The 15,510-nt window shown below is 51.2% G+C and overlaps 1 protein-coding gene across 2 annotated transcripts in view; it reads left to right on the plus strand.

Annotated features, from left to right (window-relative positions):
• Positions 1 to 15,510, plus strand: part of LOC149367712 (protein O-mannosyl-transferase Tmtc3-like) — a 419,945-nt gene that overhangs the window by 310,724 nt on the left and 93,711 nt on the right. For both annotated transcript variants that reach the window (XM_089557174.1, XM_089557183.1), the window contains one exon: positions 14,203 to 14,302. In XM_089557174.1, coding sequence (XP_089413300.1) covers positions 14,203 to 14,302 — 100 coding nt within the window. The remainder of the gene's footprint in view (positions 1 to 14,202; positions 14,303 to 15,510) is intronic.

The following is a 15,510-nucleotide window of genomic DNA, read 5'->3' on the forward strand; positions in this document are numbered from 1 at the left end:
GCTCCAACAGATGTAGTACCAGCACCGGCCGTGCATGGCTGGCCTTGTTAGAGGGAGGATTACGCCGTCGAAAGTAATTGAGACGATTGGGCGCCGGGCTTGCCGGCAACCGCGCTCCAGTCCCATACCGCGCCCCGGAAGCAGCGGGGGCCAAAAAGGGCGAGCCGGATAAATGGGAGAAGAGCCGGGGTCCCCCGTTCATTGCTGCCGCTTCTTCTTACTTCGTCCCCCGGCACGTATGGGGGTTTGAAGCTGGGCGCTCCTCCTAATGATGTCTCCTCCCTGCTGGAAGCCGCAGCGGCAGACTCGAGGGAAGTGGGGGAAGAAAGAAAAGAGAGGAAAAGAAGAGCCGCGAGGGGCGCATTGCGAGGCCCGTGCATAAGTGAGAGCCGAAAGTTTTGCGCGAGACGACGTGAATTCGCTTCAATAAGGACTCCCTCCGGGGTCTCCGTTGAATTAACGCGGCGAGCGCGCGGTTTGCCGTACTAATCGTCGCCGTGATTGCGCGCGCCTCTGGAGAAGGGTGCTGCTCCTCGGCCCTGCCCTGTGCGATGACGGCGGCAGCCGCGTCCAGAACTGTGCGGGAGTCCATTCTGGGCATTCTTGGGGCTCTCCGGCGACGAGATTGCGCCTCGCGGTAGGTGCTCGAGTGAACGAGCGCCTCCCACCATCGAGGCGGGGAATTTTGTTTCACTTTTTAATCCCCGCTCGGCACCACTGAAAGCATTCTTCAAGGCTCTGTCTCGCCGGTTACCTGCAAGGCCGAGGAAGGAGCTCCAGCGCACCTGTACTCTGTTTCGCAGTTTGTCAGCCTTGAAGCAGGGGGTATGCAGCTGGCGCGAACAGTGGGCAAGGCAGCCGTTTGTCTTCAAAGCTCATCGCAGGTTAGTACGGTGCGTTGCTGGCTGGCGTTGTTGCCGTGGTATGCGTTGGGCTATCTGGATGATCCGAGTGAGTGTGGCGCGAGCTTTTCTTACACTCACGCTCCCTTGCTGGCTTTGCCCGATTCGCTGGCGCCCAGTCTAGCTTAGTTGAGCGTATAGTTTGGTGCTGTAAGGCAAAAATAAGCAGGCATGACACAAGAAAGCGTTTGATCCTGTAGAGTTCATCTTCCCGTGCGGTCGCTGTCATCGTTCAGTCTGAAATCATCCCGGAAATCAACAGACAAACCGACTGCGGGAAACAAAACGTTCCTCGCATGAGCGAGTCTCTGCGTGGAATCGTAAAAGCGTTTAAAGAAACGAAGTGGCGAGGGAAAGGAAGTCCTCTCGGCTGCATCGCGGAGTCTGGGTTTCAGGTTCTCGTCGACTCTCGTTTTCACCAGATGTGCTCGCCTGCGCGCGATCTTCTGTTCTGCATATGCGCAAAAAATGCGACAATATTTGTGAGAAGGGGTGAGAGCGCAATTAAAAGCCGCTGTTTTCGTTGCTCCTGTGGCGCAGTGAATTAGCGTTGCGTTTTTGAACGCGTAAGGCAGCGGCTCGAGTCTGCTTTTTAGTGATACCTTTTATTGACATACAACCGACCTACACGCACCACCACGGTACGCACCATCCTCTCACGCCTCATCATATATGCTTTGAGTCCACCAGTCCGAGTCAAGTACAACTGCCGATTCACATTCTAGCGCCGCAAGAGGTCTTCCACTCCTCAAAAACATGCACCCTGTCCCCTACGAGAATCGCCGGAAAGCGCGAGCTCAAGCGCTGCACACCAAACATGGGAACCTTCCTCCCTTGATCTATGCAGACGCGGTAGAACATATCGTAACCGCCCGGCTTTCGCACTGGCCGCAGTAACCGGAACAGGGCTACGGCTGCCGCAGTGCACCCCACATGCATGGCTCAGGAAGCCGCAGTAGCGTTGGCTTTAAGCGGAACCGAAGCTGCTACAATTCTCAGCGACTCAAAAACAGCCACACGCAATTTTGCGAAAGGGGGGATCTGCCCCTCCGTGGCAGCACTCCTTCGAACCAGCCCTATCCCACAGGCTGCATCCAATTAATCTGGGTACCGGCGCACTTCTACAATCGGGGGACCACTATTCCCGAGGTTTCGTGAGCTGGGCTGTGGGCGGATCAGACCTGCGGTCTGTTAGGGGCAACTCTTCACTATCGGCTTGAAATAGACAAATATCCCCCCCTTCACAAATCCCTAAATAAGGCCCAGGAGGTCATTTGGCGCCAGCAGCAAATCATATCCTTCCCTTACTCAGTAGTTTACTCCCTATCTTCCCAAACGAATACTTCGCAGCACCCAGATCAAATACGTGCCTGTCCGGAGCATCTGCCACATTCACACTTTCTGCAACTCCGCAATCCCGAAAGGTGCGAGACCGTGCTGCTCAGTTCCGACCCCGAGACCCAACTTCCGGCCATGCAATGAGCCAAAAAGGTCGCCGAGGACTCCCGGCCACCTATAGCAAACCAAGAACCGACCACAGTCTCTTCTTTGGCTGGCGAATAAAGTTTTTCCTCCGTCTCTCGTGCGCTGTCCGATACTTTCGATGTGCTCTTTCCCCTTGCCGAAGTGAAAGTTTTGTTCAGGCTGGTGTGATTAGCGCTGTAGTGATAGTGGCGGAAACGAAAATTCTGTTTTACTCCGCACCCGCCATGGTGGCTGTGGCGTTCGGCTGCTCTACCCGCATTTCGATGGAGCGTGAGAGGGAATAAACTTAATTTAACAGCAAAGTTAAAAGCCTCCCAAGGAGGGCCGCTTAGTCCAAGAACCCTCCGGCTTCTTCTAAAAGATGCGTGTGTGCTGTGTGATGTCAGCGGTGTACGCTAAAGAATCTTACGAAAATAATCCCGAGCCCTCCAGAAAGCCCCCTTACATAGCGCATGGGCAGCTTTGGGACATCAGCTGCACATACCATACCATCCCATGCTACCACGATCATCATCGTAAACCTAACTGCGCCCATGGCAGTGCAAACGCCTCTCCCATATCTCTCCAAATAACCCTGTCCCGTGCTAGCTGCGGCCACCGTATCCCAGCATTAATCTCATCCGCCCACCTCACTTTCTGCCGCCCCCTGCTACGCTTGCCTTCTCTTGGAATCCGCTCCATTAACCTGAAGGACTGCCTTCGCATGTTACATGACGTGCCCAAGCCCATGTCGTCTTTTTGATTTCGATTGCGATGTCATTAGCGCGCGTTTTTTTTTCTCTCTGACCCACTCTGTTCTCTTCCTGTCTCTTGCCTTTGTACCATACCTTAGACTTCAATCAACCAAATGATCAGGCAGCGTAAAGGATACTCGATGATAGACCATACTCACGCTATCAATCAGGTGATAGAGAAATGTGCAGAAGATAACTAACCCTTATATATAGCCTTCATTGGTTACGAGAAAGCGTTTGCCTCAATCGAAACCTCAGCAGTTATGCAGGCATTGCGGAGTCAGGGTGTAGAAGAGCCTTCTGTGACAATACTGGAAGATATCTATAACTGTTCCACAGCCACCATAGTTCTTCATAAAGTCAGCAATAAAATTCCAATATGGAAAGGTGTCAGGCTGGGAGACATGATCTCGCCGATGCAATTCACTGCTTGTTTACAGGAGGTATTCCGGGGCCTGAAATGGGAACAGTTTTTGATAAGAATTTTTGGAGAATACCTTAATAATCAGCGATTCGCTGATGACATTGCCTTGCTAAGTCACTCAGGACATCAACAGCAAAGCGTGATCACTGAGTTGGACAGGCAGAGCAGAACGGTAGGTCTAAAATTAACATGGAGAAGACCAAAGCAATATTCAAGAGTCTAGCTAGAGAACAGCAGTTTGTAATTGGTACCGAGGTGCTGGAAGTAGTAAGAGAATCCATCTACTTAGGGCAGGTAAGATGGAGTCGGGCGGAGGACCAAACGATCGGCAGACCTGATAACTTGTCAAGCACGGTGTCGATTTTAAACGGTGTCGCACTTTCACTACAGACTGCGACTTAGCGGCATGCCCGTCCATAGCCAGACGTATTTGCTTATTACCCTTTCCCTCTCTTTCATATTTTACATCTTTCCCCAGTACAAAGTTGCCAACCGAAACATCTTCCTGGTTATCCCCCTGTTCCTCTGCTTTCTCGCTTCTTCTCTTTCGCTCCCTGTAATTAAAAAAAGAAAGGGACCCCCATTAGTTACTGCTGATCCGGATCATGAGAGGGAAATAAATAGAAGAATAAGAATGGGGTGGAGCGCATATGGCAGGTTCTCTCAGATCATGAATGGCAGTTAACCAGTATCCCTGAAGAGAAAAGTGTATAAAATCAGCATCTTACCGGTAGTCATATATGTTGCAGAACCGTAGAGGATAATAAAAAATAATCAGAACAACGTACGGGCTATAGAAAGGAAAATTTTAGATGTAACGATAAGATACAAGAAGAGCACAGTGGGTAAGAGAACAAACGGGGGTTGATGACATCGTAGTCGAAATAAAGGGGAAGAAATAGACTGGGGCAGACCGTGTAATGCGATGGTCCTTGAGAGTAACTGAGTGGACTCTAAGAGAAAGCAAGCGCAGTAGGGGCAGAAAGTTAAGTGGGCGGTTGAGATCAAGAAGTTTGCGGGGTTAGGGTGGCCGCAGCTGACACAGGACGGGGTTAATTGGAGATACATGGTAGACGTATTTGCCCTGCAGTGGGCGTAGTCAGGCTGATGATGATGATGATACCAAACAATACCATGCCGCACCGTAAAGTACCATACCATGCCATCATTTACTGTACCGCGCTGGGTTGTGTGGTTCAGTGGCTGCGTCTCGTGTCAGATTTATCCTGACGGCTGCGTTCTCACAGTGTTCGAATATGCGTCTCTTGCTGCTCAATCTCTCTTCCTACCCGTAGTCGTCTTCTTTTTCATTTGCTCGTTATATACCTCGGTTCCTTCGGTAAGCATGGCTGTTCAAATGGCAGTTTGGCCATCGCGGCTCCATTTTATACCGCGATGCACGCAACTTCTCTCGTCGTGTCGATCCACCGCGCTCTCATCCGGCTCCCGGTAATTGGATGCCGGAACTGGGAGGCTACAGTGAAATCCCGCCTCTTCGGTGCTGCAGTCCATCTCAGGAGTTGTTCCGTCACCTATAGGAAGGAACACGCTCCGCATCTGCGTCTTCGCCGGTTCTTCTCTTGCGCAGCGATGGGCGCTGGCGCACGTTTTAATGGGGTGTCTCCCGCGGGTGCGGGATATTTTTTCGGTTCGATAGCTTTCTGTGCCGTTCCTGCGCATCCTGGCTCAGCGCCTTCAGTTTTTACTCCGTTCTAGAGCGTGCTTGCGCGCGGCGATAGACGCCGACAGCCGGCATAGGAATGGCGGAGCGAAACCGTGGCGGTAGCGCATTACGCGCGAAATGTAAATTGTGCTCGTCCTTCGTCTGCTTGTTTCGCGTTTGACTGTATCCGAGTCAGGTGAGTGAAGTCTCTGTCTCCCTGTCCTTTCAGCGCAAGCCTAACAATCCTCCGAGGCGCGGGAGTCGTTCTTTCTTCCCTGCGTAGAAACGGCCAGCAGGCTCGGGTTCTCGATGCGGGGCTTGTAGTGAATCACAGCGTCTCGCTCTCTCATTTTCTTGGGTCTCTAGGCTCGCTCGGTGCGCCGATTTATGCGTCAGTCATAGTGACTGACTGGGTGAGAGAACAAACGCGCGTTAAAGATATCCTAGTTGAAATCAAGAGGAAGAAGTGGCCTTGGGCAGGGCATGTAATGCGAAGGCAAGATAACCGCTGGTCCCGAAGGGTAATGGAGTGGATTCCAAGAGAAGGCAAGCGTAGCAGAGGGCGGCAGAAAGTTAGGTGGGCGGATGAGATTAAGAAATTTGCCGCAACACAGTGGCTGCAGCTGGCAAAGGACAGGGTTAATTGGAGAGACATGGGAGAGGCCTTTGCCCCGCAGTGGGCGTAGTCAGGCTGATAATGATGATGATGATTACTGACCGAGTGATGTACGCTAGTACGTGTCGAGGGAACGAATGCCAGCAACCGTTTATTACACGGTATATAATGCCACGTTGGGCGAGAGGGTAGTGGGAGGGTAGAGGGTAGTACTGTTGGTAGGAAGAGTTATCATGGAAGGAAACGTCGGAACGTGTGTGCTCGGAAGCAAAGAAAAATATGCGCGCACAAGCAAGTATGATGCAGTTTATTTCATTCTCTTGTTTAAACGGCACTGACGTGCAGCGAACGCAAGGATTGCAAACCAGAATTTTTCTTTCCTCGCTGCAGATGAGTAGTCTGTTCCGTGCGCGCGGAATTTTTGCTTCCAAGGTTAATATTGTTCTCAAAGTCAGTTATTGGAGAAAGCAGGCTCAAAGTGCCAAACGTAAAAAAAAATTGGCAGTGGCTTAGTTCTGGTTAAGCCTGGATATACAAGCGAAAAGCTCCAGTTATGCTTGGTTTGACGTAATGGCCGTCGCAGTTCGCGCACAATGCACTGGGAGCACCACGATAGCTGTGTAGATTATGAGCCAACTCCCTCGCTACCACTTCTGGGTCTTCTTTTCTTCCTTCCATGGCGAATGTCAGCGCCCCTTCTACGGCCGCCGCTCACGCGTGCGTTCTCGCAACGCCTTGCGAAAGAACCTTCTCTTGGAACGGCGGCGGAGACCGCGCAGCAGCGGCAAGGGGTAAACCGGTGGCGAGGAGAAGTGGCGATGGAGGGTGCGCCGCGGCGCACGGCCTCTTTTTGGCCGCCGCCGCCGCTCACGCGTTATCGCAACGCCTTGCGAAAGAACCTTCTCCTCTTGGGACGGCGGCGGAGATCGCTCGGCAGCGGCGAAGGGTAAACCGGTGGCGAGGATGAGAACGTAGGGGGTGGCGGGGAGGAGGAAGGGCGCGCCGCGGCGGCGCCCGGGGGTGGCTCACGCGAAGCGCGGTGTTGACGAGCCTAGTGAAGCTTTTCGCTTCAAAACGTATCGTGACGTTTGACCCTTGCTCCTTCTCGTGTTCCCGTTATCTGCTGCTCGAATACGTGTTGTTCAGAACAAAATTTTCCCATCTGTGTAGCCCGTGCTATACGCTTAGACTTACGCTTACGTGCTATACGCTTACGTGTTAGACTTAAACTGATGTTGGCGAAGTAAAGAATTTTCAGTTGTGTTTCCAGCGTTGTCCTGTGTACTTCTCCTCCTTGTGAATGCGTCATTTTCGCTGGTTTTCTACATACCATGCACCAACTGGCCCAACAAGCTACGCTTCTTCAATACTTAAACTTACGTTATACGCTTAGCCCGTGCTATACGCTTAGACTATACGCTTAGGCTTCGTCTTGAACGCCGGACCATGATGATTGTTTCTAAGTGTGCGGCCGCGTCTGGCGACCACGCGTCTCAGCGGTCGATTTTAACTCCTACGCAGGTGCGCGCTAAGCATCCGAGTATTTGTAGACATCTGGCGGCATCGTCCTATCCAATGTCGGCAAAGGCGGTACATTGCGCGAGCCGCGTATATGATGGCGCCCATGCCTTTTCGTAGGGATAGGCGGCTCTCTGTAGGAAAATGCTGCGTTTTCACGAAGTCTCTGTTTTGTCATATGGTCAGCATATTCCGCATTCGTAAGTGGATAATATTTCACTCTCGTATACGGTACCTTTTAGTATAAATGTTTGTTTTCCTACTTGTGGTGCTTGTACTTCGCTGCGTGTGAAATGAGCGCCACTTTTTAGCAACGTTTTTGTTGTTTGTGTTCTTCATGCGAGCTGAAAGGAGCAGCTGCGCCACCTGCTTTCGTCGGCCCCAAAGGCCTCAGCCCTAATAAAAATGGTCTATAGACAGTCTATAGACTTCTTATTGACTCTATTGACTTCCTGTAGATATTGCCTTTTGTCTATTCATTCTCTATAGACTGTCTATAGACAAAAGTCTACTAAAAGTGTAAAATCTATAAATTGTCTATAGAGTGTCTATGGCATTTTTATTGCCTATAGACTTGTCTATAGAAAGTCTATAGGCTTCATAGACAGAAGTTTATAGACACTTTATAGACTGTCTAAAACTTTTTGTAACGGAGGGGGCCGCATTGCCACTATCTGCCTGCGTGTGTTATGCTTCCTCGCGGTGTGGACGGACGGACGGAAAATCTGCGGACAAACAAAAGTGAAAATGTCGCCTTTAGCTGCACTCGCGCATTAAACTGTGCGGGGACTCGAGTCTGCGTGTTGTACCACGCGTGCCGACGTTAGAAGTTCAGAGCAGCTCGGACGACTGGGCGAATCCGGAGCGCACTTAATGCGAGTCGACCCGTGAAGAGCGAAGAAGGTCGTTAGGACTGCGCGATGCTTCGCCGTGGAGCCGCATTGCAGCCACGGCTGAATGGCGCGCGATAATCCACACCCGCCGGAGAGGAGAGCACGGCCTCCGAGATGGCGAATGCGTCGGTATCCAGATGATGTCATCGACGGCGAGATTTCCACTGCCGCTACTGCGCGCCGGCGAGGAGTTCGGGAAAAAGCGCGTAATTGCGGAGTTCCTCGGCAGGCGAGGGATTTGCCATCCCATTCGGGAAATGTATCCGCGTGAACTCGGGAGTTGGATTTCGTCGAGACACGCGCCACAAGGGCGGCCCCGCAAATCCCCGGGGACTGGCGCGCCGTAAGCTCGGTGTTCCTCCTCGGGCCCCCTTTTCTTCGCGACAGAGGTGGCGCCCTCCATCGGCGATGAGTTGAGCTCCCGGACCGCCTGTGCTTTTGTCTCTACCCCTCCGCGAGAAATGCGACTCGGGAGAATGGGGGATTAACTTCGCGCAACCCTTTTCTTCTTCGGCATTGAATGGGTTTTCGAGCGCAAGGTGCCAACTTGGCTTCTGGATACTCTTCACCGCAGAGATTGGCTCGAGCAACGTGTCCCGAATGCCGGCTGTTGCAAAGTCGTCCTCGCGATTTGCTCGTCACCGGAAGTCGGCTAACTGCACCTAGTCTAACCATTTGCTCTCGCTGGTAAATTCTGCTGTAACTGGTGTTGCCTACTTCATCGCTAAATATTAAAGGTCGAACCTCGGCCCAAAGTTGCCGTATAAGTGATTACAACTAAGTCTTCATATCCAAAGTTGTGAACGGCGGCGAATCGTTGCGAAGGGCTAGAATTGCGTCATCGCAACTCGCAGCACGTCCGCGTCGGAGCTGCGCGAAACGAAACAAAGCGCTCAAACGAGTGCGCGAACTGCCGCCCGTTCACCGCCGATTGTGTCCCCGGGAGCGGCGGCCCGCAAAGCGGCGCTTGCACTGCGCGCTCCGCAAACCGGATGCGAAACATGCGCTCGTTTACCCTCCAGCTTGGGCGGCGACACCATCAGCCGGTGTTGCGTTTGTGCAGAGCTCCTGCCTCTTCCGGCTGGATTGGGGCACTGAAATCGCAGTCGGTCGTTGCTACGGCGAACTCAAGTTGCAACTGGCCACGCTATAGACCGTTTTCGGCGCGAGGAGGGAAATAGCCTCGAACCGGCGCGCCCGCGCTGCCGCTTCTCCTCCTTTCCACCTGGTATGCGCGGGCGGCTAGGTACGCGTTGAGTGACGTTCGTGTCCTGCTGTCTTTTGCACGAGAAAACAGCTTTTGGTCAAATGTTTAGGGGAAACCCCCAAGGTGGAGTAGATTTGTAATAAGGGAATAATTACTCATTGGCATCCGCCCGAGCGCAGCCATACGGCTACAAAGGAAAGCTATACAGCTTTCTCGGAAACTTCGTAGTTAAAGAAAAATTCGTCCTGGTCCGGGTTTCGAACCCGGGACCACCGCTTCACCGGAGCAGTCGCTCTACCAATTGAGCTAACCAGGACGGCAAGCGTATGGTAGGGCGAGAGCGAATTGATCAATAACTCGAAGTGGGAACTGTGTTGGTCAAATGTCCCGGACCAGGACGAATTTTTCTTTAACTACGAAGTTTCTGAGAAAGCTGTATAGCTTTCCTTTGTAGCCGTATGGCTGCGCTCGGGTGGATGCCAATGAGTAATTACTCCCTTATTACGAAAACAGCGTTTACGTGTTTTGACGCTGACTGCGAACGTGAATCGTGAGCCGCGGTCATCAGGATCCCACTGCGCTGTTTTCGGCTGCACCAACAACTATCGCAAGCGGAAAAAACTAGCCGCAGAGTCATGAGCACAGCATCAACAGCCGCGGCGTCAGTGCAGCTGCGACCTGTTCCACCTGTATCGCTTTCCGTCAGATGAAGACGAGCGATGTCTTTGGCTGGCTAGCGTTAACAGAGAGGATTTTGTGCCTCCTTAATGTCACATGATTTCTACTCCAGCAAATAAAAAATGATGTGTGGCATCCGGACGTGTGGCCACTTCAGTCAGTGACAACACTTGGATGCCTGTACAGCTTGTGACATGCAGGCAAGTATGGAGGTCACAAAATCATAGCAGTGGAAGTAGATAGCTCAGATAAGCGAGAAAAGACCTCTCCAAAGTTTTTGTTGCATGCTAAATATGACAGCAACTGATATGCGATATTACAGCAAGCACCGCCGAGTAAGCAATGTTGTTGCAGCAGTGTTGTTACCGCGAACAACCGAGCCTTGGCAGAAGCAGAGCGTGCTCACTGCACCAGCCGTTAAGATACCAAAGTCTGCAAAACTTGTGTGATGACGCGTAGCGTGCTTAACGACGACCGCAAACGCGCTTGCTCACCAAAGCACAATCGAGCTGCGGGTGGCGTGGCGAATTACTACTGCCGCGTGGCAAATACTCATGCAACATCTCATCTAACTTTCTCTGTTTAGTGCGAACATTTATTTGGGGCCGCAACACTTTTCTTTCGACGGGTGAAGAGTCGACACGTACGCGAAAAAAAGTGGTGAGGCAGCGAGAACGACCATTGCTCGCGCTCGCTCGGTGGCGAAGCCCCCAAGCAAGCAACGGTGACATAGGCGATGTCAACTAGCGTAGACAGTGCTTTCGTTCGGTGCCTGCACGCCCTGGCTTAGTAAACATTCTCCACCTACCACCTAGACCTGCTCGTAGCGGGCATTTATCTCGAAGTGATAACCAGCTGAAACGCAGAAAGGACACCAGGCATCAGACGCCTGAATCTGGCACGACGCGTATCTCGCTGAGAAGTGCACTGTAGTACCTGCCTGAAATTGTGAAGTGAATACGGGTCAGCTTTCACGAAAGAAATTCATCACCGTGAGTGCTCCAACAATACAGTTCGCGTCTGCGCACCACGCACACTTAAGCAAAGTGAAGTGCGACTAACGTAAACATTCATGAAGTGACTTTGTTATGCTGGCGGTAATCGTAGTCTATCGAACTCAATCAGATAGTAGTATAAAAGAAGCTTGGCGGCTGCCTGTGTCGCTTCTTCGACCGCCGTCGTAGATAGCGGTGTGACCGTTACTGTGCTCTAGAGCAAACAAACAACTCGTAAACAAATTTCGTTTGCCTAGGTCAATCATCGGTACGACGGTGGAGGTGCCTCCGGGCCCACAATTCGATGAAGTTCCGGCCATCACTAAACCAAACGGGGGCAGTCTTGCTCGGAAAGCTTTTCCTGTCACCCAGGCGCTTTTCTAGCATACACGCACACACACACACACACACAAAATCGGAAGCTCCGAAACGCCACTTTGCGACGCCACCGTACTGCACCGTGGGCGCAGCACAAATGCGCGCGCGCATGCCAGCATGGCGCTAGGGACAAGAGCAGAACAGACGGCGCCACTTCTCAAAATGGCGGCGCCCTAGATGAAATGGTCTATACTCCGTTTCATACATAGCAGGCAACGCTGCCAAAGCTAGCGCGCCTGTTCGCGCAGGCTAAGTCCGCACGCAAAAAGTTGTTCGCCATGCAACCAAAGCAAACACAAACATATTTCGTGGCGACAAATCTTAAGTGCCGTGACTGGCACCTCCCGGACTTCGTTTTACCTCCTGCCACATTTTCGTCCTGCGACCCCGCGAGATTTTGAGAAGCAAAAAGTACACGTGGCGGTATGATACGCGGTGGGTAAGGCGAATCGCTTCTACTAAATCCGCGCCCAAAAAGTAGTTCACACTCCGTGAAAATTATGGCCAGAGAGCCCGAACACTGAGCGCCTCACAGCTTCGACCGTGATTTTCAATGCTACTACATCGTTTTATACCGCTCTTTGTATTCGTCCAAACAATGACCGGAGTATCGAGAATAACGAATGATACGTGGCGGAGTAATATAGTTTCGCGGACGTACTACTTCAGCTACCTCCGCAGCGTTGCCTGCTTTGTATGAAACGGAGGATATATGCCTAGCATGTGTAGAATCGGCACGTTATGCTGCAGCGTAGTTTCTGAGGCTGTCCGCGGTTAGCGGCACCCTTCGAGTGGTTCTCATTCTGAGAAAGGCAGCGCCGGCGGACGACGGACAAGCACAAGAAGCGGACACAATTGCGCTGACAACTCCGCTGCCTTTCTCAGGACGACTGCCAACCACCTCGCCCAGTAACATGTCTCGCTTGGGTCCCCTATTGGTGATTTTCACTGCCCAGAGGAGATGCATCAATTATTCAAATTCGGCTGTACGCAGGACTGCTTCTGTGCGCGACCTATGTAGAGTCGCACTTATTTTGACTTTTCACGCTAAACTTGCGCTTGTTTGTCGATGGTGGCAGCCTCGCGTGTGTCGGTCCTTCATTTATCGAGGTTGTAAAGGAATAAACGAGACAAAAGGAAGATGTGGTTGCCTGTCGTTCGAGAACAGCTGGCGTCAAAGCGGAGGGGTCGGGTCGACTCGCGCTCTATAGAGAGAATTTAAACTCCCACGACATCGACGAAGAAAGCGCTTGTACAGGTTGGGAGTGACACTTGAGGCGACTTTTTTTGTTTGTTTTGTTTAGCACTGCAGGTACGCAAATTCAAGCGTTTTCGTAGCGCTAGAAAACAAGCAAGAAAAGTTGGAAACTCACTGTCGCTTGATATCGATCTAATAAAGCTACGCCCTTTTGCGTTTTTTTTTTGTCGTCGTAAATTTTGTTAAGCATGGGCATGTGAATATTGATTTCTAATCGTGTGTACAAATGGAAAGAGAGAACAATGCGGTCGGTTGCCCCGCGTATTTTCTTTCTCTGAGCAGTCAGCCGCGTCCGGTGTTCTCTCTCAGTTTGTTGATAAGCAGTGGATGGAAGGCATGTAATCAGACGCTATGTATGACACAATTATTTTCTTTCGGTTCTAATGAATTCTCACGATCGGCGGATCTGACTGACTCCAGTGACAAGGACGGCAAAGACGAATTGCAAAGAGAGTTCGAAGGAGATGCGGTCGGAATAAAATCATCGCATCCCCGCACACGCATGCCCTAGGAAGGCCTGATTCACAAAACTTTTCGCGTTTCAAAATGAACCTGTTACTCATGTGTGTTCAGCGGCGTTTGTCATCATATACCACGTCGTATTTACACACACGCATCTAGTCCGCGCAAATCGTCTTTTCAGAAATACAGGCTAGGTACCTGATTATAATCATGCATGTCCCGCAAGCGCTCTACTACACTGCGTGCAAGCTTCTTGTTGTCATGCTCTCTCTCACTGCACTGCTGGCGTCAGAAAGCCCACGCAGTGGTGCTTAGCGACTCGTCTGAGCGTGCAAACATCCGTGTAACAGCGCTGCTTTAATATATATCTTTACAGGAAAACTAACGCACGCAGGCAACGGGGCAAACGACGCGGTTCAGAGCGCGCCAATCCTTCTTGGACTATGCTGGAATGCCGCCGCAGCGTATCGTCGATTTCGCGAAAGTCGCCGATCACAGATGCCATTGCGTTTCGTACAGCTGTTACTAACCTTTTTTGCTCCAATGTTTAACATATTTTTGCTGTCGTTTTTCGGTGCTTTTGGTTTTTGACAACTACTGCTTGGCTGTGTTGCTGCTGATTTTGACTTTGTATTTTATATCTTTTTGCGCAGTCGTTAACATTTATTGTATAATGACCATTTAGTTTTGTCTTATCTTTTTGCTGTATTGCGTTTTACATTTTTTGTTTCACCCCCACTCCCCTCTGTGATGTCCTTGGGCCCTAAGGGTAAATAATAAATAAACCTTTCTCATGAGTCATGACGCAACGAAACCTGCAGGCTTAGTAGGCGCTCCAAAGCTAAACATGTGGTTCTGAGTCCGCCATCCGCACTTGGTTCAAATGCTGCAGTGGTTCCTACTTGACTTCCCGTGACGTCATTCTCGAAGAGCCCTCACGTCCTCACAGTCTTCGCCTCGTCTCATGTATATCTCTTGCCTTTACACAGGTGACGGGCGTGGTGGGCCGCGCTGAGTCGCTCTCCTCCGTGTTCTTCCTGCTGGCCTTCCTGGCGTACACCCGGGCTGCGGACCGGTGGAAGCGCACAGGTGAGTCACCCCTTACAAAAAAAGTTTTATACACTCTGTAGAGTGTCTACAGACCTCTGTCAGACGGCCTATAGACAAATCCTAGAGAATAGTCTATAGGCAATACAAATGCCACAGACAGTCTATAGACAACCTGTAGATTTATGGCCATACACTTTTAGTAGACTTTTGCCTATAGACAGTCTATAGACTATGAATAGACAAAAAGAAATATATATAGGAAGGCAATAGAGTCCATAAGAAGTCAATAGACTCTCTCTAGACCATTTTTATAGGGACCTCCGGTTTCTGTGCACCGTCCGGCGAAGGTGGTGGCCTGCACGGTTGAGTACTTCCAGAGCTAAAGTGCCACGTGTCGCTCCATCGCTAAAGCACCACTTGCCTCGTTTTACTATAGTGCACTAGTTTTACTGCGCAGGCTCCAACAGGGAGCCCTCCCCAGCGGCTGTTGGCGGTCTACGCGCGACCCGTCACGTGAACCAGCGCCGCCCAGGTGACCACGCGCCTGTTGCGATTGTTGTGTTCCCGCAACGTCTGTAGCAGGCACATAGCCGGAGTCTTTCTTTTCTTCTGGTGGGGAAGGAGGTGGGGTGTTGGTCGAGCGCATGTGGCAGGTTCTCTCAGATCATGAATGGCAGTTTACCAATATCCCTCAAGAGTAAAGTATACAACAGCTGTATCCTACCGGTACTCACCTATGGGGCAGAAACGTGGAGGCTAACAAAGAGGGTTCAGCTTAAGTTAAGGACAATGGAAAGAACAATGATAGGTGTAACGTTAAGAGATCGGAAAAGGGCGGAGTGGGTGAGGGAACAAACGCGGGTTAATGACATCCTAGTTGAAATCAAGAGGAAGAAGTGGGCTTGGGGAGGGCATGTAATGCGAAGGCAAGATAACCGCTGGTCCTTAAGGGTAACGGAGTGGATTCCAAGAGAAGGCAAGCAAAGCAGGGAACGGCAGAAGGTTAGGTGGGTGGATGAGATTAAGAAGTTTGTAAGGATACAGTGGCCGCAACTGGCAGAGGACAGGGTTAATTGGAGACATGGGAGAGGCCTTTGCCCTGCAGTCGGTGTAGTCGGGCTGATGATGGTGATGACGGTGAAAGTCTAATTTAAAGTCTGAAGTCTAGATGATGTTTGCCTGGATTTTTCAAAACCGTTCGACAGAGTTTCACACACCGATCTGCTTGGTAAACCTGCTTAATATCG

Source organism: Amblyomma mixtum, chromosome 1, assembly GCF_055824585.1.
Source record: "Amblyomma mixtum isolate Tamu chromosome 1, ASM5582458v1, whole genome shotgun sequence".
In the NCBI taxonomy this organism is placed as follows: domain Eukaryota; kingdom Metazoa; phylum Arthropoda; class Arachnida; order Ixodida; family Ixodidae; genus Amblyomma; species Amblyomma mixtum.